The 27,461-nt window shown below is 35.6% G+C and overlaps 1 protein-coding gene across 1 annotated transcript in view; it reads right to left on the reverse strand.

Moving 5' to 3' along the window:
• Positions 1 to 27,461, reverse strand: part of USP25 (ubiquitin specific peptidase 25) — a 165,575-nt gene that overhangs the window by 59,823 nt on the left and 78,291 nt on the right. Inside the window, exons 7-16 of the mRNA XM_052650201.1 lie at positions 26,669 to 26,806; positions 24,073 to 24,149; positions 18,363 to 18,436; positions 13,595 to 13,743; positions 6,653 to 6,780; positions 6,215 to 6,310; positions 4,779 to 4,940; positions 3,932 to 4,158; positions 962 to 1,032; positions 49 to 277 (exon numbers count right to left, since the gene is read on the reverse strand). Coding sequence (XP_052506161.1) covers positions 49 to 277; positions 962 to 1,032; positions 3,932 to 4,158; positions 4,779 to 4,940; positions 6,215 to 6,310; positions 6,653 to 6,780; positions 13,595 to 13,743; positions 18,363 to 18,436; positions 24,073 to 24,149; positions 26,669 to 26,806 — 1,351 coding nt within the window. The remainder of the gene's footprint in view (positions 1 to 48; positions 278 to 961; positions 1,033 to 3,931; positions 4,159 to 4,778; positions 4,941 to 6,214; positions 6,311 to 6,652; positions 6,781 to 13,594; positions 13,744 to 18,362; positions 18,437 to 24,072; positions 24,150 to 26,668; positions 26,807 to 27,461) is intronic.

A 27,461-nucleotide genomic window follows, 5' to 3' on the forward strand; every position in this document is an offset into this window, starting at 1 on the left:
GCTACTTATTTAAAAATATATATTGCCCTATATATTTCATATTCTTACCTTGTATTAAGAATTGTGGTTTGTCATTTATGTACATTAAACAGTATGCACTGGCATTTCTGTAACCACCAAAAGAATCTCTCACTAGCTCTTCCCACGAAGATTTTGTTACAGCAATATCATTGTACTTCATCCACCTGTTTTCACGATGATCAAAAATGTATGCCCAGTAGTGCCCAGCATTAGCTTGACCTTCATGAACTAAAACAGCATGTAAACGATAAGGAACCTAAACGTGAAAACAGAGTTAAACTGCAGTTAATACTCTATTATAATCACATCTCATGAAAATCACAAATCATCTGATGCAAGGGTTCCCTTGAGGCATATGTTTTTTAACAAGAGTAAATTAGCTGGGATCAGAGTTTTGAAAAAATTAAACTATGAAATAAAAATAGGCAGGGAAGAGGGAGGATAAGTAAACTAAAGACATGTAAAACAGACACGTGTGTAAACAGGGTGATTTTCAAAACTCTGGAAATATATTTGTTGATTTAAGCTATCTTTAGAATAAAGAATTTGTATAATGAATATTTATACATTTAGCAGGTGATTTGCTTAAATTTTCATAATTATAAATTGGTGGGTAAATTCAGCAAAATGGCATATATAAAGAGCCATTATATAACTCTCAGAAGTTTAAATATAACTAAGCCCTTTATCTTCTCACATAATCTTAGTATCCTTAAACAACCATATAATTTCTCCCATATAATTTCTTAAAAATACTGAAACACTTTGAAAAATTTTAATAAATTATTACAAAAGAATAAAATGGTAGGTAAATACAGAGAATACAAAGAAAAATAATATAAAATAATATAAAAATCTTAAAGTATGAGAATTAAGCTAACATAAAGATAAAATATGTTAATAACTTAGATAATGCTTACTAGCTCAAAATTCAACTTACTTGGATCATAGATTTGTCAGAGTACATTAGCTCAATTGTGCGATGGATTCTAGATATGCTTTCCTGTAAATCTAAGGATAGAAGATGCCATTTAATGATCAAAATCAAGTATGTTTCTACTGAGACTTGTAAGGTAGGAAATAAAGCTTTTCCTATAAATATGCTAGAGGAGTAAGAAAAAGTTTCTAAAACTATTCTTAAAAACATTACTATTCAGAATCTGTATAAAATGAATTCAGTTCTCCTTAATAAAAGACACAGCACAAATGAGAAATTAAAAACCAAACAAATACGGTTTATTTTAAAAAATGAACTGAGCCAAAAAAACGGTATTTTGTTCAAATTTATAAAAGAAGGTTCCAATGAAAATTAAAGTTAATACCGCCCCACATATTTGTATAAAACAGGAAAACAATGAAATAATGAAACAAAGTAATATAAACAATGAAACAATGTAAACAATGAAATAAAGTACCTTCATCACATATCACACACACATATACATATATATATAATTGAATAAAAATCAACTATAATCACCAATGGAAATGAAGTTGTGAGATTCCCATTACCCACTATTTCTACTTCAAGTAGAAATCTATCCTACATAATTACTTTGAGGCAGTGATATATACAGCTATATTACCCATAATTATTTTTTAAAAATTGGAGACAACCTAAATATCTGTCATACAGTATAACCACATTATTCTATGAAGCTATTAAAAAGAATCAAGCAGACAACATCAAAGCCTACCAAAAAAAAAAGAAGTAACTTCAGAACAGGAAAGGCTTTTTTTAAAAAAGAGCTTGATAGAAAATCCAGTAACCATAAATGCAAAGACTTCTCCCCAAATTAAAAAAAAAAAATCTATAGTATAGAAACAAAAACAAAAACCAACATAAAGAAAATCAAATGACAAACTGGAAAAACAGTTATCTGCCACCTACACTACAGGTAACAGGTTAATAGGGCTTCCTTGGTAGCTCAGCTAGTAAAGAATCCGCCTGCAATGAAGGAGACCCCAGTTCGATTCCTGGGTCATCCGGAAGATCTCCTGGAGAAGGGACATGCTACCCACTCCAGTATTCTTGGGCTTCCATGGTGCTTCACACAGAAAAGAATCCACCTGCAACGCAGGAGACCTAGGTTCGATCCCTGGGTTAGGAAGATCCCCTGGAGGAGGGCATGGTAACCCACTCCAGTATTCTTGCCTGTAGAATCCCCATGGACCGAGGAGCCTGGCAGTCTATAGTCCATAGGGCTGCAAAGAATCGGACACAACTGAGCAACTAAGCACAGAACAAGCTAATATTCACAACATTTAAGTTTCCATTAAGCAAGAAGACAAACCATTCAATATAAAAATTGGATAAATTTCACAAATTTATTAAAAAACAGAATTTCACTCATGATTAATGAAATTGAAATCAGGACACTGTAATACCATTTTCATTTCAATTATCAGACTACCAAAAATTAAAAGGTGCCCAGGGCTAGGGAGAATACTGGGAAACAGGGTGTCTCACACAAAATTAGTGAGACTCTAAACTGGTTCATTGCTTGGAGGGGGTGGGAATCTTTTATACCTGAGCCATAGGTCCAAAACCATATGACACATCTCTCAAGTTCCTCAATTTAAAATGACCAGAAGTGGACTCATCATATTCCTACTTCCTTCCCCAAGGTGGAGGCGACCCACCATACTGCCCTTTTCCACAGTACATTCTATCCATTTAGTTATCGATACCACCATGGGGAACTGAGGGAATCAACCCTGATACCCCTCTGTCTCTCACCTCTAGTCAAGGACCCACATCTGTCAGCTGTCTCCAAAGAATAAACCAAATTAATTTTTTTCTTCCCTAAATGCTACTTCCCTAGTGTCAAAAGCATCTTAGTTTTCAGCTTTCTGACTGGAATCTTATAGAAACAAACATAACATGCCTAGTTCAATAAAAAATTATCCAACAACCTAACACAGTATTCAGGAAAAACTATGTGCTTAAGTAATGTTCACTAATGATTTCAAATATAAAAAATTCCCTTATATATGAAAATACTAAGGAAAATCTTCACAGTAACTAATGCTGTTAGTTGCTCTCCCACCTTATTTACTATTAAATTAGGACTGCTCTTTACTTCCATATTGTCTATAAACCATCTAGTTGGGCTTTAAACCTAGATTTAAAACCTAACAAGTGATGTTGTTTAATGTAAGCCCAACCTTTTGATACAAAAGAGGAACTCCTAGATTTTTTCCACAGATCAAGAAAAATGATGATAGTTTACCAGAAAATATCCACATCACTTCATTTTAGCAACACTGAAGTAGGAAGGAGATTATTTCAGAATAAAGGAGTGTTCCTTCCAAGAATGAAGGATGGCAACTGAATACCAACATGCTCACTGTCCTCCACTCCCAGAGCATTGTCCTTATTTTTCCTATGCCAGTTAAAACTAGTTACAGACTGGCACTGAGTTAATAGATCATATCTGGAAATCTGCTAGAGCAGACAGAAAATTAAGATTCACATTTCTAATTCTTCAACCTAGAGAAAATGTTTTTCACTTGAACTCAGCACAGGCATCAAGGGAGGTAATATAGTTGGTTATGTACAAAATCTGATGCTAGATGATGTTTCACCAGTGGAGTACCTGTGAATACCAGCTTGATATAAATTTAGAGCACTAAACCAGAAAATCAGACCATCTGCTAGGTCATTAATCAGCTAAGTAATCCAAGGAAAATCTTTTGGTCTCTCTAAAACTGATATTAAGATCATAAAAAAGGAAGCCAAATGAGCTCATCTTATAGAAAACACTTTGAAAGGGGGGGAAAAAAAAAAACAAAAAAATCCCATTTTTAATATTTACATATGAAATCCAGAGATGACCTCCCTTCTCAATTTTCACATTAACCATGTCCATCTGAGGTGAGAGTAGTTCTGCTATGAGAAGCTTCTTACCTCTGGTGTCATTTTCTATTTCTGTCCTCCAGCGATGTAAACAGCTTTCCAGCACAGAGAGTTCTTCTTCTGTTATGTGCCTTGGTGCCGGATGCATGGGCAAGTCTGGAGGTATCCGGGACTGAGTGAATGGTTTGTGTATTACTGATCTTGATGAAATGGCAGCTATTGACGCGGGTGACGTGCTTGGCAGTTCTGAAGAAGGAGCCCCCTGTTGGTCTGTTGTGCTGCATTTTTCAAGCATAGAATATTCATTATTAAACTTTCCAAACTGAAGCTCTGGACAAAGATTAAGTGCTAAATAAACAATATTAAGTTGGCTTATAATTAATAAAGAAAAAAGTTAAAAAAAAAAAAAGAAGTATGTGGATTAATGTAACATCCAAATGAGATTCTTACTACATGGAACTACATTATTATAAGGATAAAACTGGGGCTTTATATTGTAAATGGCTCAATAGTATTTACTTATACAAATCATACATATACCAGATTTATAAAACTTTCCTTTGCTGATCCTTTTCAGCTCACACTACAGAAAAAAATTCCCATTTAATAGTAGTATTTTCATGGATGAAAGGAAGGCTTATATACATACCAAAACAGCCTAAAGTATAATTCTGAATGGAAAAAAATACGAAACTTTTAATCCACAGCCATAAAAAATCCATTGAAATCCAATGAAATCCAATGAAATAAGAAAGTCCCTAGAAGACCTACACACTCTTCTAAGTTCACTAAAATAAAGCACAACGTGCATTTTATAAAAACCTTCTTTAAAGGTATCAATTACAATATTACATAATACAGGAACACAGCTATCTCTTCTACCAAGAAAACTTTTTACCTTGGTAATGTCTGTGATGGTACGGAACCACTAGATGGGGAACTAGCATCAATATCATCAACAGGAGAAGTGCAAACAGGTTTACTTGAAGCAAATTCCAAGGCGTACTGCAGAACATCCACCAAGGGAAATCGTTTGGGACCCGAACCATAGCTTAAATATCTGTTAACCATAAGATGCATGAATGCTTAAATTTGTGTAAAAAGTACACTTATTTCAATAATTGTTCTAAAACATTACAAAAACACTTTAATATTCTTCAATAGTGAAATTAATTTTGCTTTCAAATGATGGTAAAACTACTTATACATTCAAGAAATAAGTTAAATGTTCTCTAGAGGAACAAAACCAAAGCTGAGAAGACTGAATGTGTATATACACTGTTATAAATTTCAAATGCTGCTGTAAGTTATAATCTAACAGTAAAATGAAAACTGACATTTTCATCTCCTCAGGCTTTTTATTTTTAGATCTGTCATCTGGTCTTAAGATAATGGCTTAAAGTATCCCCCTCCTTTTACCTCTGATTATATTTCAATATGATTATTGATACCTTTTAAGAATTAAAACTATTGAAAAATAACATATTTTATATTAAAAGCTTTAGATCACTTATTTTCAAGTGAATAGTAAAACAAGGGGATACAGATTAGATCAGAGGTTGCAAACTCGGATCTTTCAGAGCACATTTTAACCTGTAGACTTCTGTCTGAACTACAGACTATTTGATAGTCCAGATTCTGGCTTCTTTTGGAAATAATCTAAAGCTCTAGACAACAGGGAGTTGATATTCACACATGGCAGGGCCTAGTATAGATGGCAGGCACCATCTTTCCACAGGGCTGTGCTCTCTGACTCCCTCTGCTCACTTGACTTGCTTCCCTTCTTTATAAAGATTCCATTATTCTTTATAAAGCTCATAGGCATCTGTGCTTGTATCTTCAGTGTTAAGGAGAAAAACTCAGTTATCATTTATTAATAGAAGTCTCAAGAGTAGTATTTAACCTCACACAAGAAGAAACCTCAATCATAAGTTAGTTTAACTTTGTACTTTCAGTACCATGAGTATTATCTCTTGACAGTAGGAATATTTAATTTTAAATAATAATTTTCTAATGCCAACTATGAATTATTTTAGTCTCTAGCAAAACTCAAGCCTAAACTGCTGCCGCTGCTAAGTCGCTTCAGTCGTGTCTGACTCTGCGTGACCCCATAGATGGCAGCCCACCAGGCTCCCCTGTCCCTGAGATTCTGCAGGCAAGAACACTGGAGCGGGTTGCCATTTCCTTCTCCAATTCAAGCAAAATATCCATCCAGAATGATTATCTATATGTAGGATCACAAGTCATTCAAAGAGAATTTTAAATTAAAACTAAGCAGACATTAAGAATATGAGTTCCTATAGTGAGTTCATAATTTCATAAAAGTTCCAATACCTTTCAAGTCTTTGTTGTAATACTGTGAGGTAATCTTTTAGCCTCTTGATCTCTTCCCTCTTAATTCTTGTTATTTCTCTGTTTCTATGCATGTATCTATCAGGGAAAAGAAATACAGCAATTATCAGTATTTCCAAACAAGAAATAGATACAATATTAAGTCTAGCCACCACCACAGAAGATTAACTCATCTAAAATTTTATAATAAAACATTAGAGAATACAAATTAATATTTTTCCTTATAACATTATTCCCAGTAACTACACTTTTCTAAATGAAAAAAGAACTCCATTTTCCTTGACAAATGGTATTAGAAACATTATGCAAAAAGTAAAACTTTTTAAGGAAATTAAGCAAAAATTTTCTCTGAGAATAATAACTCTTTACTTGGATACTAAATTGTTTCAAAACTAAATTATGTTGTATACCAAGTCATACCTGTCCAGATATAAAACTTGAGGAAATTCTAATTTATTGTGAATTTTTTCTGGTCTTCCCAGTGCCTGATTAAATTCAAATCTTGACAATTCAAATGTTAACACAGGTGGTAGTTCAGTAAACCAATGCTGAAAGAAAAAAAAAAAAAAAACACCTTAACACAACCTTTTTATTTCCTCCACTACAATTTTAGGCACAGAATGTTCGTGAGCAGTGGCATTTTTACGTGCATCATCATAACGCTAACATCACAGATAACTGACTGTGTATGCAATTTAGTTAAAACTCAACTTCTTTCTAAAAGTTTTTGACACCATTTGAAAATTCCAGTAGGATAACACACAGGAAAGAGAAAAATCTTCTGATGACTCTTCTTCATCGGTAATTCTTTACATTAGAATTTCAAACCCAAAGTGAAAAACACTGAATGAAAGTATGGCTTCGTATCTCAATTTTTCTGGCTTCTTCAATCTTATGTCACAGTTATTACCAGGAATGACACATATACTTAATATAATCAACCACACTGTCAAAAACCTGTGAGGAAGCTACTTGTAAGATGCAATATACAAAAGAAAAAAACATTTTATAGCATAAAAGACCACAATTCTCATGATAAAGCTAGAAACTTATACTTCCTTGTTTTAAATTTAATGTTCCTACTAGAATTTTGGCACATTTAAGAAAGAGATCAATTACTATCAAATACAGCACTTACTTTAAAAATTACTAGTGCTTAAAGATTCGAATGTCTGCTTGCTATGAGGCAACTCCTCCACACTTTGGCAACTGTTCAATTAAGCATAAAATGCAACAGAACTTCAGAGTTATTTTAACAAACAGATTCAAGCTTTACATAAACCATATTTATTTAAAGAGAAAGAAAAATTAAAAAACTTGTGAATCAACAAATAAAGAAGTATAAAATAATGTAGTAAGTATTTTTTAAATGTTTATTTTAAGCTGTGCAGTGTCCTTCTGTAAAAAGAAGGCATACTATATTGCAGCATACTATATTATTTATGGTATTTTCAAGGGCCACAAGATGTCACCACATAAATGTCAATAAGTTCAGTATGCTAATTTAAACATCCAAGAGAGGAAAAAAAAGCAGGAAAATGCACATTTGGCAAATTGAATATGATCTTGTAAGTTGCTACTTTTCACTAAACAAAATCAGTTAAAGTAAATGGTTATTCAAAACTATTTCATACTTCCCTGTTGGCCCAGTGGTTAAGATTCACAGGTCTAGGGTTCAATCCCTAGTCAGAAAACTAAGATTCCACATGCCACACAGCTTGGTTACAAAAAAACAAAATGCTAATGATTACTTGAACTGAGATTTCCTGAGTTGGAGTTGGTTCATCTTTTACTGATAGCTGAAGTTGAAGTAATTTGTTTTACATGGATATTATCTGAAACTGACAAGAGAAAGCTATGAAAGATCTAATATTAGAAATATCCCTTAAGTTTTAAAATTTCTTGAGCAAAGTTTGCCTATTTGCTTTGGCGAGGTGTTTTTTTGGGTTTTTTTTCAGTTAGTTTTAATCCACACCTATGGCAGAAAGTGAAGAGGAGCTAAAAAGCCTCTTGATGAAAGTGAAAGAGGAGAGAGAAAAAGTTGGCTTAAAGCTCAACATTCAGAAAACAAAGATCATGGCATCCGGTCCCATCACTTCATGGGAAATAGATGGGGAAACAGTGGAAACAGTGTCAGACTTTTATTTTGGGGGGCTCCAAAATCACTGCAGATGGTGACTGCAGCCAGGAAATTAAAAGACGCTTACTCCTTGGAAGAAAAGTTATGACCAACCTAGATAGCATATTCAAAAGCAGAGACATTATTTTGCCGACTAAGGTCCGTCTAATCAAGGCTATGGTTTTTCCTGTGGTCATGTATGGATGTGAGAGTTGGACTGTGAAGAAGGCAGAGTGCCGAAGAATTGATGCTTTTGAACTGTGATGTTGGAGAAGACTCTTGAGAGTCCCTTGGACTGCAAGGAGATCCAACCAGTCCATTCTGAAGGAGATCAGCCCTGGGATTTCTTTGGAAGGAATGATGCTAAAGCTGAAGCTCCAGTACTTTGGCCACCTCGTGAAAAGTTGACTCATTGGAAAAGACTCTGATGCTGGGAGGGATTGGGGGCAGGAGGAGAAGGGGATGACAGAGGATGAGATAGCTGGATGGCATCACGGACTCGATGGATGTGAGTCTGAGTGAACTCCAGGAGTTGGTGATGGACAGGGAGGCCTGGCGCGCTGCGACTCATGGGGTCGCAAAGAGTCGGACATGACTGAGCGACTGAACTGAACTGAACTGAACTGAAAGTTACTATCAAGAATTAAAATACACTCTACACATATCACAAGGGACACTTTTGATGTCTTAGGATGATACTCTCTATTCAACTTCATAATACTCAAAAAGTAGATTTCAAACACTATTACCTTCATTTTTTCTTGCAATGGTTTAAATGTTACTATTTAAAATTAAATATAACTATTAAGGTATGCTTACTGTTTCGCTTTAAATAACGAACATACCTTAATTAATGGAAACCTATAACGGCCAACAGAAATGAAATGACCCAATTTGGTGGTATGCTTTTCTGTAGGCCATAACAGTCCAGGAAACAGGTTCCATATCTTATGAAAGCATGTTCATAATACGTCATGTCTCTGTGTAGATTTGTTTAATCTAACAGCAATGACAGTTTTTTCCTACTACAGGATTTTCCTACTACATGGTTTCACTTTTTCATTTTAATGCTGCTCAGGACAAGAAGGGATAGCCAGACATTCCCTAAATTCATTAAAAAAAATATTATGGGTGTGTTGAGCTCTGTGATTTTAGATTATAAGTACAGCAGTATATAAAAGAGAATTTTAAATAATATAAAACAAGACATTTTTTTCCTTTCAAAATATTTCCCCATTTAGTAACAACCTATACTTAATTCTCTGATAAGCCATGAATTTTGTGAAACACAGGTCACTAAAGGTAAAAATGATGCTTATACTCTTGATATCTCATCATTATTACTTTTATTATTACTACATTATAAAACGAATGGACAGGGGTAATAGATTTTTGCAGTTAGTAAAAATGAACTTAGATTATCAGTACTGGCAACAAAAGTACTTCTGAATTTACTCTAAATATAAATCTGACCTGTTAAAATATTTTCCAGAGAGAATGTAGTCATTTTTATGAGTAAATAGCGTATTCTTCTATTAATATGATTTAACTATCTTGCTTTTGTGAGATTACATGTATATTGGGGGGAAAAATAAGAAAAAGACAGACCTATTACTGCAAATTCCCCATAGCACATCAAACAAAGCTAGGATGTAACTAAGCCTTAGAGGAGAAAACTTCCAATTGGAATTCAAACCTCAATTTCAGTCATTTGACTATCTTCACTCCTTTGCCCTATTTGTTTCCTATATAACATCTACATATATCTAACACGGCACATGTAGGTATTATTTCTGCAATGTAGTTTTTAGCTAAAGCTCTGTAAAATTTCTCTCAGCACTTTGACTATGTGTACAACCCTGAAGGGAAATTTGGCAGTACTTACACTTCTGAACGAGTATGCCCTGTGACCTAAAGATTCCATTTCTAACTATCCTTCATTCCAAAGTGCACAAGGTTATTTATAGAAAGACATTCTTTGAAATAATTCTTTATCCAATAGTTTCACAGAAGAATTAAATCAATTTAATTTTATAAATACTAGCTATGGTGATACTATGCAGGTTCTAAAAAGAATGATGTAAAGCTATATATTGACATGGAAGGATGTTCACAATATACTGGTAAGTAAAAAACAATGCAAGTCTCAAAATAGTATGTACAAATACAAACATCTATATGTACACACTTAAAAGGATGCACATCATAGCATTAGTAGTGAATACCTACACCAGAAGTGAGATATTTACTCTTTGAAATTCTTTCTCACCAACAGGCAACCAAAAAGGTAGTTCCAGGTTTCTCGGAGAGACTAACTCATCTATAAATGACATAAAGTTCCAGGTTTCATGGAGAGATTAACTCATCTATAAATGACATACCATTTAATTAAAAGTTATGATTTAGAAAAAATATTGGTAGTAATTATTTTACATATAATCATTTTTAATTTATTCAGTTGATTCTTGGTATGTCATTAAAGAAATATAAATTCTTATAGCCCACTGAATGTTTTACCATAGCAGTTATGGAGACTAGAAGTCTTCCTATATTAGTTAGCCACAGCTGTTTTGCAAAAAAAAGTTTTTTTAATGTTTGCTGCATCAAAGTAAAATCAATAATTTTTATTAAATAATAGCATAAGAAATAAAAGGTATTAACATCAGGGGTTATGCCAATTTAGAAACAAGTCTAAGATGCTACTCATTGGTGTTTATGGAGAAATAAAATAGGTTTTTCTGAAGGACACAATGGAATGAAACTATTATTTAAGGGTGTTACTAAAAACTTTTAAGATATTCTACTCTGGTCAGTGATAGTCACTTAAAGTAGATTGAGTTATTGAAACTACCATGTCCAGCAAATCTAGGCGACTGAATTAGGAATCACAGGTAATCATATTCGCTATTATTGAGGAACTAGCTATTACTTAGTTCCTATTATCTTAGGAACTGAATTTAGAGACTAGAGAAGATGACAAGCCACTGTATACCTTAGGCTAGGTGGGAAAATCAAGGCAGAAAATATATATTGCAGTATAGGGCAGTCAGAGTACGAAGCCAAAGACAGAAAACAAACTAAATCTTCTAAAAAATAAATGATGACATTCAATGTAAGAAAAATATTTTCAAAAGCTAGGAATATGTGAGGAATATTATTTACTTATTATTACATTATTTACCAATAAATCATAGCATGTTTCATTTATAAGCTACTGTAACATTGTAAGGAAAAAGCCATTCCTTCTCTCCCTGCACAAATCCACCATTCTTCTATTTAATAGCAAACAGACTGCACTTTACAAAGCTCTGTTTTCCTGTTCCCCTTGCGGATCCTTAGAAAGTTCTAATGTTTAAAGATCTGTTTCCCAATCAGTAAGATAAATAAGCTTCATTTAAGTAGTCTTAATTAAAGGTCTATTATCAGAGTCACCTGTGGAGCTTTGGCGCTCATCCCTAGATTCCGATTTGATAGCTTTGAGGTGGAATCTAGGCATCTGCTAAGAATCACTGAAGTAGGTGATCTATGACGTAGACACATGAGGTAGGCACACCTACCATCAGCTCAGCTGGTAAAGAACTTGCCTGCAATGTAGGAGACCTGGGTTCCATCCCTGGGTTGGGAAGATCCCCGGAGGTGGGCATGGCAACCCACTCCAGTATTTTTGCCCGGGAAATTCCAAGGGCAGAGGAGCCGGTGGGCTACAGTCCCTGGGGTTGCAAGAACTGGACATGACTTAGCAACTAAACTACATGTAGACAGAAAAACTATTTCAAATATTTTCTCTCTCTCAAAAAAAGAAAAAGGCAAAAAATAATGAATACTTATTTCCTTTTTGTTTGAATGTGTGAGGGGACACAGGAGATGAGGATGGCATTAGAAATTACATCTTTTTTAAAAAGCACATAATTCAAATAAAAACAATTGATTCTCAAAGACATAAGAACCTAGGCCCTCTTTAGATAAGAAGAGATGTAATCACTTAATAATTATTAAGTGCCTATTCAAAGATAAAAACCTTGGAAACTTTTTTAATATTACTGAGACGTTTCACTCAGTCAACACGTGTTATGTACTTCTATCTGCTGGTAACAGGGCTATAAGACAGAGACCATACTATCCAAGGGACAGAGTGGTGAACCCCTGCAGAGCTTACATCTAGACAGCTAGCAGCAACTGCTTAATGATGACTGATTTTGGAGCACATGATCCGTCCTTTCCTTTCTAATATTCTGGATGAATACATGGATGAAAGGATATACAGACGGAGCTAGAGAGATGAATCGAGAGATGAACATAGGTTACAAGACAGAGGCAGTGGAGACAGATAAATAGGTTTGTAATATCTATTTTAATTCTCTTTCTTGAGGAAGCAAGTTCTTCCATCTGCCTTTCAGGCAATTACACAGTAATTTTACAAGAAAAGGCGTCCACGTGGTGTTGCCTCCTTGGGCCTGACACATTCCAACATATTTGGTGTAAGTAACATGGACTGTGAAGAAAGCCGAGTGCTGAAGAATTGATGCTTTTGAACTGTGGTGTTGGAGAAGACTCTTGAGAGTCCTTTGGAATGCAAGGAGATCCAACCAGTCCATCCTAAAGGAGAACAGTCCTGGGTGTTCATTGGAAGGACTGATGCTGAGGCTGAAACTCCAATACTTTGGCCACCTCATGCGAAGAGTTGACTCATTGGAAAAGACTCTGATGCTGGGAGGGATTGGGGGCAGGAGGAGAAGGGGACGACAGAGGATGAGATGGCTGGATGGCATCGTTGACTTGATGGACGTGAGTTTGAGTGAACTCCGGGAGATGGTGATGGACAGGGAGGCCTGGTGTGCTGCGATTCATGGGGTCAAAAAGAGTCGGACACGACTGAGCGACTGACTGAACATATGTCTATACAGAATTCCACTCTAACATCAGTGTTTTTCTTCCTTACTACCAGCACTAGCATGCTCTAATGGCTGGTACCTGGACTGAAAAAGTCTTAAAAGACTGAACAATGTCCTAAATGAGGATTTTAACATAAAATTTTGAGAAAACACTTTAAACGAAAAGTTAACATAGATTATAGACTGTACTGACTCTGCAGTTTTCCCCAAAATGTCTAAATTACCATAATTAAATTCAAAAACATTTTCTGATTATTCTCTCAATTATTAGGTAGCTATACAGTTAGAGCCTTACTTCACAACACTGTATAAGAGACTTATAGGGAAGGAGAATGAAGATGCTAAACTCACCTCTTGACCGGATTTTCCTGAATTTTCTGAATGTAAAGACTCAATTTCTCCTTCAATCATAGCAGCTTCTAGGCATTCATGTAGATCTTTGAATCCATTGACCTGAAGTGGGTACTGACCAAACATTTCAGTATTTTCAAATTTTTTACCTATAAGAGAGGAGAAATTTATATTCCTCAATATGGCCTTTTAGCTTCCAAAAAGTAAATAAATGTATATATTATCTCCTCAACCTAAAAACTATACCTGTTTATGTTTTAGACAAATAGATGGGGAAACAAATGTTTACATTTCAGGCAAATGGATGGGCAAACAATGGAAACATTGACAGACTTTATTTTCCTGGGCTCCCAAATCTCTGTAGATGGTGACTGCAGCCATGAAATTAAAAAAGACACTTGCTCCTTGGAAGAGAAGCAATGGCAAACCTAGACAGCATATTAAAAAGCAGAGATATTACTTTGCCTACAAAGGTCTGTATAGTCAAAGCTATGGTTTTTCCAGCAGTCATGTACGGATGTGAGAGTTGGACCATAAAGAATGCTGAGCCCCAAAGAATTAATGCCTTTGAACTGTGGTGCTGGAAGAGTCTCCTGAGAGTCCCTTGGACTGCAAGGATATCAAACTAGTCAATCCTAAAGGAAATCAACCTTGAATATCCATTGGAAGGACTGATGCTGAAGCTGAAGCTCCAATATTTTGGCCACTTGATGTGAAGAGCCAACTCACTGGAAAAGACCCTGATGCTGGAAAAGACTGAAGGCAGGAGGAGAAGGGGACAATAGAGGATGAGATGGTTGGATGGCAAAACCGACTCAATAGACATGAGTTTGAGCAAACTCCAGGAGATGATGATAGGGAAGCTTGGCATGCTGCAGTCCATGGGCCGCAAAAAAAGTCAGACATGACTGAGCAACTAACCAACATTTCAGACAGCTATAGTTACTACTGTTTTCCTACTGGCTTCTACATGCATATAAGTATATTCACATACAGCTATGCTATAGATATTAATCACACACTCATATGTGTATATGTAATTATATTTGTGTGTGTGTGTGTATATATGTTTATTCTTTAAAAAAGTACCTTTTAAGGGCAAGATACTACACTAACATCGAGAATATGCATAGCAGCATACAAAAGTTATAGAGTCTCTGAGCTAAGGAAACTTTTAGCCTCTTGGAAAAATGCAATATGCACATTAATTGCACATACAGCTATGAACAAATATTATTACAGCTGTCAGAAAAGGAGTGGTGAGATAGAGTGCTGTGAGAAGATTTCGAAGGGGAGCAAATCTAGTCTTTAGGGCAGGAGGGTAAAGCAAGGAAGACTTCCACAGGAAAATGACATTTATGCTGAGACTGCAAAGGTGAATAGGAGGTAGCCAGGCCAGAATTGGAGAGCCAGAGTATCCCTGGCCAAGAACAGCACAGCCAGAAACTTTCAGGCTGCAGAGAACTTGGCATGTTTAAAGAATTAAGGGAAAGAAGTATAGCTTAGGGGAGCAACATGGACATGACAATGAAGAGTTAGGTGGAAGAATCAAAACAAAATTCTTAAACCAAGTCTACTAGCCCTTGTTAAGAATTTTTTCCTAGTATATTCTGAATATAATGGAAAACTGCTGAATAATTATATATAGGAATAAGAGGCTCAGATTTACATCTCTTGAAAATCCTTATGGTTTCTGTTAAGTGATAAAGCTGGTATGTGACTATATAGAATCCATCTATAAATAAAAGTAGAATGGAACAGGAGTTAATAATATAAATGTATAAAAACACATGAAGTAACACATACACATATTTATTAATATATACAAAAGGAAGCACCAATAGGCCTTGATTGACTGGTTCACAGGCAGGATGAGGAACAGAAAAGAAAGGAAAGTATCGAGAATAAGGTTCAGATTTTGAGCATGAGTAACTGATTTTTATGCACTGAAAGGGCACCAGTGAAGAAGAGTAGAGGATTTTTTTTTTTTTTTTTTTACTTTTGTGTTAAGGCAGCAGGGAAAATCATTGGTTTAGAATGGCCCATGATATTTTTACGTTGCAAAGAGCAAGACATAAATAAGTCAGTAACTAAGACTGATGTGAAGCTATAAACTGAATAAGTAGCAGCTTATTCATAGCAGGAAATCAAGGGAGTAAATGAGATTGCCCAAGGAATTAGCAAACAAGAAGAGGAAGAGGATCTAAGCTGAGTCCCAAGGCTCTCTTACATTTAGATATAGAAAAAAAAACTACAAATATAATTCCTAAAAAGTATCAACAGAGGCATGAGAATATGGTGGACTAGAAGCCAGAGAAGTATTTTCAATGAAAAAGCAGGTAAAAGGAAGAGGAGGAGGAGAAGGATTGGAGTCAACAGCACTAATAGTTGGTAAGAATTCAGTGAGAATTGAGAGGGATCCAATGGACTATCCATTGGACTAACACATTTAGGAAATCAACAACCTTCAAAAGCCCCCTTTTAGAAGAGGTCTGGAGCCAGAAATAAAAATGGGATAGGTCAAATAAATGGAGAGATAGCAGATAAAAACAAGATCCTATCTTTAAATAAAGGAGGTTATTTCTGAATAAGATTAGCTGAAAAAGAACATGTGAAGGGATTTTTTTTTTAAATTTTAAAGATATGAAATACCAGATCATGTCTAAATATTGCTGTGAATGACACAGTGAAAGGAAGAAGCGAAAGATACAGAAATAAAAGCAAGATAAAGGATAGAAAAAGACCTGAGAGAAAGCATGAAAAGATGAGATTCTTATTATTAGCACACTAGCCATTGATTAATCAACAAAATTATTCCTTTATTACCTGGAGTGACAAAGAAAAGAATGAGGTGGTAGTAGGAATGGACCCAGGTTGGGAAGCCTAAAGCTCCTAATCTGAGGAAGTTACTTTTAAGAACTATGATAACAAAAAAAAATTATAAGCACAAAATTAGATCTGTGGCCTTAGGCAGGATCCACGGTTAGGTTTTGTAAACTTCAATCTATGAAATCCGAGGTAAGGAATTTTTCAGAAAATGAAGAGACAAAGAAATTATATTAAACATAGAAAAACTGGAAATTTCTATTGCAGAAAATGGGAAAGAAGACAGGGATGAAGACAGACAAAGATGAGTCCTAGGGAGGGTTACGGGATTGGGACTAGTGAAGCTTAGAGTCACTGCAACCTCATGATCCACTACAATAAGCCCATCTGAGTGATTTCCTCCTAACAACAGTCAGGTTCTCAGTACATGCAGAGAGACGAAAATAATTCCAGGAGGGCCAGAGACTAGTCAGAGAGGGCGTGCCAGAAGGGAAAGGGGGAAAAGAGTTTCAGCAATCTATAAGGAGGATCATAATGGACAAGGAAGGAAAGGCAAAGCCTGAGAACAGAATGGAGAGATCAACAGCCTAGAAGCTCTGGTGGAGCTGAATGAACTTATGCAACAGAAGACTTTAGTAAACAAACTGAAAATTACCCTACCTCAGAGTCACTAGTCTAAAAAATGCATTAGGAAGATATATGTAAAAATGACAAGAAAGTGCTCTAAAATATATTGTTAACAAAGCAAATACATAGTTCACCTGGCAATGTACTGAAATCACATTTATACAGCACAGCAACATTGAAAAAACATACCAAAACCAAGTACAATAACTTCAACACTGATGGAGAAATTTTAATAATCCCTTCTAAGAATCCAGGTAATAAAGGTAGAAGTGCTCATGAGGAGTATAATATTATCAACAGTGCACAGTCACAACCTGATTAGAGCTCCTCAACTTCTACAGATAGTGTTCTACTTCAAATAAAAACTAGTATGACAGTATGGACATCCTAAATAGGAATACAATTCACTATATAAAATATCCCACTATTTATATAATGAATATTCAGCATTTGAGGCAAACAAAATGTACTGACAGCTCAGTATAACCTTTAGCGTATCTAAATCCCGAGTTAGTCTCTGCCTTTTTCCAAATCTCAAACTATAAAATCATATTCAAACAAAACTTCATGGCAATCCATCACTTAAGATCTTCAAGAAAAATCAAATCCCCAAATTTTTGGGTGAACTTTCAAAAGTTGATCCATAGGACCATTTGGGAAAGATAGTTTTTCAAAAATGTATGCTTTGAAACTTAAGTGATTTTATTACTTGATGTATATTTTATGAGTCAGTTTCCTGCCCTTGTTAGGAAAACCAGAGTAACTCTTTAGGCCTGGATTTTGACTAACAGGAATATTATCACTTTTAACTGATTTTTTTTAAAGATAAGAGTACAATTCTTCCTTGAAAACTATATTCTAAAGAATTTTATAATCAACCCCTAAATGGGAACCCTGCAAAACCCTGACTATGCTAAATTGCTAAGTACAGCTTTTAACTTGCATAGACATGAAACCCTCAAAAACAGTGACCATCATACCAAGCCCAGTATTAACCTCTAATATGATTTTTTAAAGAGGCACCAACTGCCACCTTAACAATTAACAGTATCACAGAACCGTTCCCAAGGAAAGAACATCAGATCAACATTAACCGAGTATCAATCAGCATGTGCTAACATACTCTGCACTTTCCTTTATGCACTCAACTCGTTGCTTTCTATATAAATGATTAGCATTAGCAATGTTAACAGAAATCACTAGACAGAGGAAGTCAAATTAAAAACCATTCCACAAATAAAGTGACTATTGTGACAAAGGACCAAACAATTAATAATATCTCAGTTGTAATAAAGAAGTAAATATGCAACTATACCTTCAAGCACTCCCACAGCTAGGAATCTTCCATAGAACAGCTCTACCATGGGGTTCTTTGGCTTGTCTTCATCCCTAAAAATCACATTAAAATTATAAATGTGACTACAATTTTTAATTTTTAGAACTATAATAGAGAAAACATTAAAAGAACAATAATAGATGCCAAGACAATAACATTTATGCGGTTATTATGTGTTTGGCTCTGCCACTTAGTGTTGAGCCAAGATATTTAAATTTTTTCTGTTTCTTCATGTGTCAACTGAGGATATTAAACCCACAAAGCTGTTGTAAGGGTTAAAAACTGTGTGGGATGTCACTGTAAGAAGATATGAACCCAGTCTGTATTCACAAAGTACCTGATCATTCCATTATCATTTAGAGTATGGACTTTTAGTCATACAATACATGCTTATTTGGACTTGCTGGGAAGGTGGAAAAACCCCTCTTGCACACACCAGTGAAATAACAATATATCAGTTTCAAACCAAGTAGCCAAAGAGGTACGCCAATCTTTTGTAAAGTTTCATGTTGCTGGTAAAATTAGGCATCTGTGAATTTTCCAAATTCTTTAACATATAAATTTGTTTTCTTGGGGTTTTTTTTTTTTTTTTTTTTTGGCTTGAAGCAAGTAGAAATTTTTAACTTTTTCTTTAATGTTTTGTACCCTGTGATCTAAAAACACAAAGTTTATCTTGGCCTTAGTATATAAAAGTATGTTTTATCCACAACTGTACAGAGACTTTTTCTTCATAAATTTTTGTTTAAATTAATAAAACTGATTTACTTTTGAAAAAGAGAGAAAGATACTATTTGTCTCTTGATGTGTTACATGCACCTGGATTTAAACCATAAAACAACTGGAGGGAAATACTTCACTTAAGCCTTCCAACAATTCTGAAGTAGTATGGTGGTTATTAGTGCTGTACAAAAAGATTTCCAGCCCTCTACTTTCAGATATATAGTAAGAAGCACTTTCCGATCTACTTTCTATTTAAATTTGAAAAAAAAAAATCTGAATTGTGATAAAATACACACAGTATAAAATTTACCCTCTTAACCATCTTTAAGTGTACAGTTCTGCAGTGTTAAGTACATTCACAACTGTTGTGGAACCAACCTCTAGAACTAATTTCAGCTTGAGAAATCGATTAAACAATTCCACATTCCTCTCTCCCATCAGGCCCTGGTAACCGCCATTCTAACTTTCTGTTTCTTTGAAAGTGACAACTCTAAACACATCCATCGTATAAGTGAAACACAGTGGCTATCTTTTTGTGACTAGTTTCTTTCACTCAGCATCATGTTTTCAAGATTCATCCATGTTGTAGCATGCGTCAGAGTTTCCTTACTTGCTAAGGATATTCCATTGTATACGTATACCACATCTGTATTTCCATTCATCCATGGACATAATCAGTGACTTTCAACATCTGTCGATTGTGAAGAATGCTGCTACGAACATGAGTGTGCAGCATCTCTTTGAGACCCTGACATAAATGCTTTGGGATTTAAATTCAGCAGTGGAATTGCTGGATCATCATGTGGTTAATTTTTGCTGTTCCGTCTTTATAAATTCAATTGACAAACAACTGTCAGATATTTGAAGGATACAACATAATGATTTGATGTATGTATACACTGTGAAAGGATTCCCTCTATCAAATGATAATTCTACTATTAATTTTTTTAACAACCATAATGTTTTCCACAGCAGCTGCACCATTTTACGTTTCCATCAACAGTGCAAAAAAGTTTCAATTTTTTTCACATTTCAATACTTGTTATTTTCTGGGTTTTTTTTTTTTTTTTGCTTTGCACAACAAAACATGAGCGGAGGTAATGTGTGTCATTTCTGGTCTGTAACTTTGAGAGTCAATATACTTTTCACTGATGTGGTGATCCCAGAAGGCTGGGATGAGATGAAGCCTCTGTCATCTGATATGGGGAAGAGGAAGAACACAAAGACTGTCACTCCTGATGTAAAAGTCCATGAATCTTTAGACATAAAGATCAGTAACTCCATTTTCATGCATCATACTCCCGTGTTCTGGGTTGGTCAAAAAGTTCGTTCGAGTTTTTCCATGACATCTTACAGAACTTTTTGGCTAACCCAACAGGAAAACAACATTCCTGGTTTCTCTCCTTATTTTCACACACATACTACACAGAAAGAGCAATGACATACCAGGTTGATGTCTCTGACATAAGAAACTGTGTAAGAGCAGCTGTACTAATTCTGAATTCTCTTTTCAAGTATCTTATGAATTCTTTGTATCTAAATTTTGGTCTTCTTGCCACTGACCTGCGGTATGCACTGACCTTCCCAAAGGAGTCAGGAGGACAAAGTTTCCAGAAATTCTTTACCCTATCCTTCTTTGCAAACTCTCAGAGGTCTTCTTCTTTATTATGCCTTTAAGCTTTGAATTTCAGGGACCCAGACTGTTGTTATCAACAAAAGTGCAAGGAACAAAAGTGAAGAGCAATTTAAAACACCTGAGACTTCTATAATAGAAATGATATATCCAGCACTTGCACAAAGAAAAGATAAGACTGATGCAAATATCACAAATATCAAAGGCCAAAAGAAATCATCAAAGAAAGCTTGTATCAGGGACACCTCAGCCTCAGAAATCACGTTGGTACAGAAAGAGTTCAAAGATTTAGGGCAACTGATACAGTACTCAGTGCTTCCCAATCTCTTAAACTTTAAGAAGTTTTAGCTCCATGAACAGTAAAGCAAAATCAAAACTACTGAGAAACAAATGAGAAGTATTTCAAGTAAGGCTTGTGATTTCAGATGAAATAGGAAAGTTCTAGATTCTTTTAAAAGTTTTAGAAAAAGGAGAGAAAAAACTTGTTAGTTCAGTTCAGTTTAGTCACTCAGTTGTGTCTGACTCTTTGAGATCCCATGGACTTCAGCACGCCAGGACTCCCGAAGTTACTCAAACTCATGTCCATTGAGTCGGTGATGCCATCTAACCATCTCATCCTCTGTCCTCCCCTTCTCCTCCTGCTTTCAATCTTTCCCAACACCAGGGTCTTTCCAAATGAGTGAGCTCTTCACATCAGGTGGCCAAAGTATTGGAGTTCAGCTTCAGCATCAGTCAGTCGTTCCAATGAACATTCAGGACTGATTTCCTTTAGAATGGACTGGTTGGATCTCCATGCAGTCCAAGGGACTCTCAAGAGTCTTCTCCAAACCATAGTTCAAAAGCATCGATTCTTTATTGCTCAGCTTTCTTTAGAGTCCAACTCTCACATCCATACAGGACTACTGGAAAAACCATAGCCTTGACTACATGGACCTTTGCTGGCAAAGTAATGACTCTGCTTTTTAATATGCTGTCTAGGTTGGTCCTAACTTTCCTTCCAAGGAGTAAGCATCTTTTTATTTATGGCTGCAGTCACCACCTGCAGTGATTTTGGAGCCCAAAAAATAAAGTCGACACTGTTTCCACTGTTTCTCCATTTGCCATGAAGTGATGGGACTAGATGCCATGATCTTAGTCTTCTGAATGTTCAGCTTTAAGCCTACCTTTTCACTCTCCTCTTTCACTTTCATCAAGAGGCTTTTGAGTTCCTCTTCACTTTCTGTAATAAGGGTGGTGTCATCTGCATATCTGAGATTATTGATATTTCTCCCGGTAATCTTGATTCCAGCTTGTGCTTCATCCAGCCTGGCATTTTTCATGATGTACTCTGCATATAAGTTAAATAAGCACGGTGACAATATACAGCTTTGACACACTCCTTTTCCTATTTGGAACCAGTCTGTTGTTCCATGTCCAGTTCTAACTGTTGTTTCCTGACCTGCCTCCTCAGAATTCCCATCTCTTTCAGAATTTTCCGCAGTTTATTGTGATCCACACAGTCAAAGGCTTTAGCATAGTCAATAAAGCAGAAGTAGATGTTTTTCTGGAACTCTCTTGCTTTTTCGATGATCCAGCAGATGTTGGCAATTTGCTCTCTGGTAACTTGTTAGTCACTAGACCAGAAAAGTTGACACTCGAACCCCAAAAAAATTTTTAGAAGTGAGTAAAATAAGGAAAGATCTCCAAAATCAGAAAAGAATGATCCTTTCAGAAATAACCAGGATTCAAGAAACAGCCAAGTGGCAGTCTAAAGAGAGACAACCATCAGGGAGCTGTGTTGAACCGAGGCTACCACAGGAGGTGATTACAGCAAGTCTGGACAGATTTCAGAAGAGGAAATAGGGACTTCATGGTAAAGTACTCAAAGAATTACAGAGAGAACTCCAAAGAGACTCAGCTTCCACAGATGGGGATACAGATAGCATTCACACTCTAGGGAAACATGCTCAATAAATTTTGGGGGTTGGAACTCTAAGGAAAAGTACAAGGAACATGAATTTTACTAAAGAGGAGCCAGGGTGGGCAATTGCAGATAAAGTTCACACACAGGCTGTCTGTTGGTCTGAGAGGACAGAACCCTGGTGGAATTCTGCAACACAAAAGAGGTGAAGGTGGGCAATGCCTGTGTGAATAATAAACTACTTGGGCATACTCCTAACTCATATTTCACTAACTCTCAATATGACAGACCTATTAAGACAGAATAGAGGGATAGGGCAGAAAACAAACTCAAGCAACAAGAGAGAGAAGACACTTGGCATTCAAACAGAACTGGTCCCATACAGGTTAAGAGGCAGGTTAAACTATTAAGAATTCAGCCAAGACCTCCTCAAAAAGAATGGGGGCAGGGGGAATGTAACTGCACCTTAAAGAACTATCCCATCCAAGGGGGGAAAAAAAAAAGAAAAAGGAGCAGAAAGAAATATACTAAAGGCCTAGATCTAACATTCAAAAGTTGAGAAAACAGCTTATCATAGACATGATGATCTTTACTGGAGCTGGAACTCAGGTTTCAGAAAGCATCCACAGCAGATTCAGTTCAGCATCAGGATGGGGAGATTTACCAAATGAAACTAACATAAAGAAAGAAACTACCTAGAAAGCAGGTTTCACAAGTCTAACCAATCTCATAGCAAAATGCTATGGTAGCAACCATTGTGGCATGCAAATATGTTATTAGAAAGACAGCTTATATTCAGTGCAGTACTGAAGGCCAGTAAACTGAGGTTTGTAAGAAAACTGCAACTTAAGAATTGTGGTGAACAGAAAAGAAGAGCACCAGACTACAACTGTCAGCATCATAAACTTCTTAACATTCAAAAAGGAAGCAGCTTTCAATGATACAGTCTAAGTTTCCCACAACAGAATTTTCCCCTCAGATATTGTAGATTTAGTGCCATAATCTGGAGAGATTTCTTCCAACATAAGTTTATAAGTAGTTGTCTAATAAAAAAACCAATTGGCCCTTAATGATAGACATCCTGGCAGAATTAAAAGCATGAAGATTTCCTCCATTTATGACATCATCCAAAGTTTCTGCTGCAGTATTTAGCAACAGTAACTTGAGTCTGGACTGAACTAAGAGCCAGGAACACTGGAGCTGGACTGAAAGCTAAAGGCTTGAAGCTTCGCTTTTGTTATAAACCTCAGCATTTGTGGCCACAAATTCCAAAAAGCTTATAAATAATATAGGTAACATTTGGGCTTCCACACACTTCTCTCAGATTCCTATTTCTCTGTTGATACTGAATATATACCAGAATAAAAAAAAAAAAAAAAACAAGTGTTATTTATCAACCTCCCAAACCCCAAAAACTGAACTTCACAGTAACTTACGTCTCTTCTTCAGCTTTCATTTGGAAGGCATCTTCTAACCAATCTAATAATTTGTGTGTAAACTCACTCACGTCTTGCTGTGGGGGGAAAAAAATGTCTTATTGATATTTGAGCCTACTAATGAAAACACTGCAACATAAAACTTACAGCTAGTCTTTTCTAATATATAATTAACTGACTCCTCACAAAGGTATCATATGAAATGTTTCATATCAAATGCAAGAAATATTTATAACTTAACCAGAGCATAAAATCAGTATTTGAGAAAAACAAGCATTATATTCATAATACATGAGTTTCACTTTAGGAGGGAAAAATACATATGCATATATATTGATATATATAAAAATGCAAACTCATGAATGAGATTTTTAAAAAGAGTTATTACCTCCCCCCAGGGTTCTCTAATGAATCTTTATAAAACGAAGGCCCCATATTACCAAAGAGTTCTTCCTTATACAAAGATTTATTACTGGCTTCTCCCCTAGAAGGAATATGAGCTTTTAAACAGTCCATTTTCTCAATTCAACTGTTACACATCACTTTTTAAGCTATATCTAATCTTACTAAGATATCTGTTAACTTGGATCGGTTGAGTCCAATCAATCACTGGCTCCCTGATTATCAAGGTCTGCCACCTCTGAAGTTCAAACTGAGTCTCCAATCAGAACCAGCATAATCTTCACCTTCCACAATCCCTTCCATTGGTTCTAGCTCACCTGACATAGATAAACAGGAATAAAGCAGTGGCAGTTGTACTCATTAACTACCATAAACTTCTTTCAACAATCTGATCTGGAGTACAGCAAACAGGTTTGTATAGAACCTGCATGAAGAGTGGGGTTAGGTGGGAAGATAAAGCAATTCTTACTATGACTGCCCAAAGACAGCTAAGTAAGTGTAAGCAACTTGCTTTTATCAAAACAGCCCTAAGTAGAAAACAAACTTACTGTTACACATTTCCACAGCTAGAAGTTTTTTGAAGAGCATCTAGGACAAGAGATTTACTTTTAAAATGTTGAAACTAAGGTCTAGCAAGCATAAACAAACTGCTCCCAAGCCATACGAAGACAACCAAACTTAACACAAAAAGCTAGCTATAAACATCCATACCACCTGTAGTGGGTTACATTGAGGCCTGTCAAAATATATGTCCACTTGGAACCTCAGAATGTGACTATATTCGGAAAAAGTGTCTCTACAGATGTAAATAAAGTATGGATCTTAAGATGACACCATTCTGGATTAAGACAGGCCCTAAATCCAGTGATAGGTACTCTTCTAAGAGGTGGGGGATAGGGGGAAGGAACAGGCACACAGACATACACGGGGCAAGGTCATATCAACACAAAGAGATTGGAACCTTAAACCAAGGAACACCAGGAATCACCACATGGTAGAGGCAAGGAAGCACTATCTTTGAGGGCCACTGGAGCGAGCATGGCTCATGCGGCCAACACCTTTATTTTGAACTTCTGGCTTCTAGAACTATGGGAGAATCATTCTCTGTTGCTTTGAAATCACTCGGCTTGTGGTCATTTGTTACGGCTGTCCTAACTAATATAATACCTTAAAACGACCTGACATATTTTTCTATGTTACTTACCTTGCAAGGCTATATCTGACAAGAAAGAAAAAGGTTTCCTAGTTATCCAAGAAGAAAATGTCGGGGGTGGGGGAGGTATAAAAATTGAAAACAACAACAAACATAAGCAAATTCTGATACGACCACCTTTTTTGTTCATTTATCTTTGCCATTAAAAAGGCATTTTTAAAAAAGTACAGGGAAGGAAGTGGCAAAATCAGACATCTTTCAGAACTCTCTGCCAAAGACCCTCTCCACACATCCAGATAACAGATGCAAGTACTACAACAACTACACTGCAAATGTAGTGGAATTTTTAAACCCTCAAGTATCCTCTTTATTTTCTGCCCATTACATCACTGCCATCGTATTCAACATTGTTGCTATTATCCTCTGCTACTTTCTTTGCTTCTCTTCTGCTTTCCTTCTTTAATTTCTCTAACTTCTCAAATTATATGTAAAAATGTTGGTATGTTTGTAGATATTTTCTACCTTTATAGGAAAATTTCCAATATTCTTCATAAGAAATTGATAAAAAGTAACCAAACAGCAAGACATAAAGTTTGGGAACTAAAAGAAACAGTGACAAAGTTAATACCATTCAGAAACAAAGTTAATATCATTCAGAAACTTTTTCTGAGTGAGGAATTTCTGCCAGCAAAAACAGGCATATCAAAAGCATGTATACTAAACTGACACTGGGTTATCACACCTTGGTGAAGATTTTTAACTACACACTTGTGAACATTTTTCATTTTACCTGTTACTTTCATTTAGTAATTTTAATTAAAATTACAGCTTGGTTTATCATATACTATCAAGATTACTGTTTTTTAATTTAAAAGTAAATCTTCCAAATAATATTTTAAATGGCTCCAGTTTATTCTTATAAAAATAAGAATTGTTTTGATAATAGAAATGTTATTCTCATTTATCATTTCAAAACACTGCTTAAGGAAGAAAAAATTAAAATAAAAATAGTTAATAAACAAGTAAGCACAAAAAAGCTACCTGCTGGGAGTCATTTGATTTGAAAGCATCTTTAAGAATCTCAACTGCTCTTGATGGATCAACATATTTCCTTTTAGTACCAACAAGAAGTGCAAATAGATATCGAAGCTCACGCATGAAAGGCAAATTCCGATGCTCCTATTGAAAAAAAGAAAGAAAAATTCTTAAGTAAAATTAAATTTTTTACTGGTAAAGGGATACTCAAGTAAAAATTAACCAGAAATTTAACTAATATAGCTTAAGAATGAGTCCAGCATCCTATTATAAAAAAAGAAAGCGTGTTGGTTTCAACTAGGAGACAGAAAGGAGTCAGCATGGAAACAGCAGAGCATCCAGCTCAAGCTCACAAGTTTAGCATAAATGCCATATATTCACAGCAAGTCATGTCATTACCCAGCCAAGAATATCCTCGTTTATGTCTGTTTATTATGATCCTTCCCATTCAGCAAAGCCCAGCTGCTGCTGAGAACAGCAATAACAAGAGCCAACATTCAATGAGTGTTTAATCACGTACCAGGCACTATTTAAGTACTTTACCCTCAATAAACCCATTTAAGCAAAAAATCCCTCCTCCACCATGAAGTCTTCCCAGGCCCCTCCAAGCCAATGATCTCGTCAGACTCCACATCAACTGAAATTAATGTTTTTCACTTAGGAATCAATCACTAACTGAAACTGTTATGTGATAATCCCAATTATCAGACTAATATTAGTCAAATAAGAATGTATCATCCTTCCAGGGTTCCTTTTGCAAGTTTACTTTTATTTTTTGATAAACTGTTAAGTTTCACAC

Source organism: Budorcas taxicolor, chromosome 1 (assembly GCF_023091745.1).
Source record: "Budorcas taxicolor isolate Tak-1 chromosome 1, Takin1.1, whole genome shotgun sequence".
Lineage (NCBI taxonomy): Eukaryota > Metazoa > Chordata > Mammalia > Artiodactyla > Bovidae > Budorcas > Budorcas taxicolor.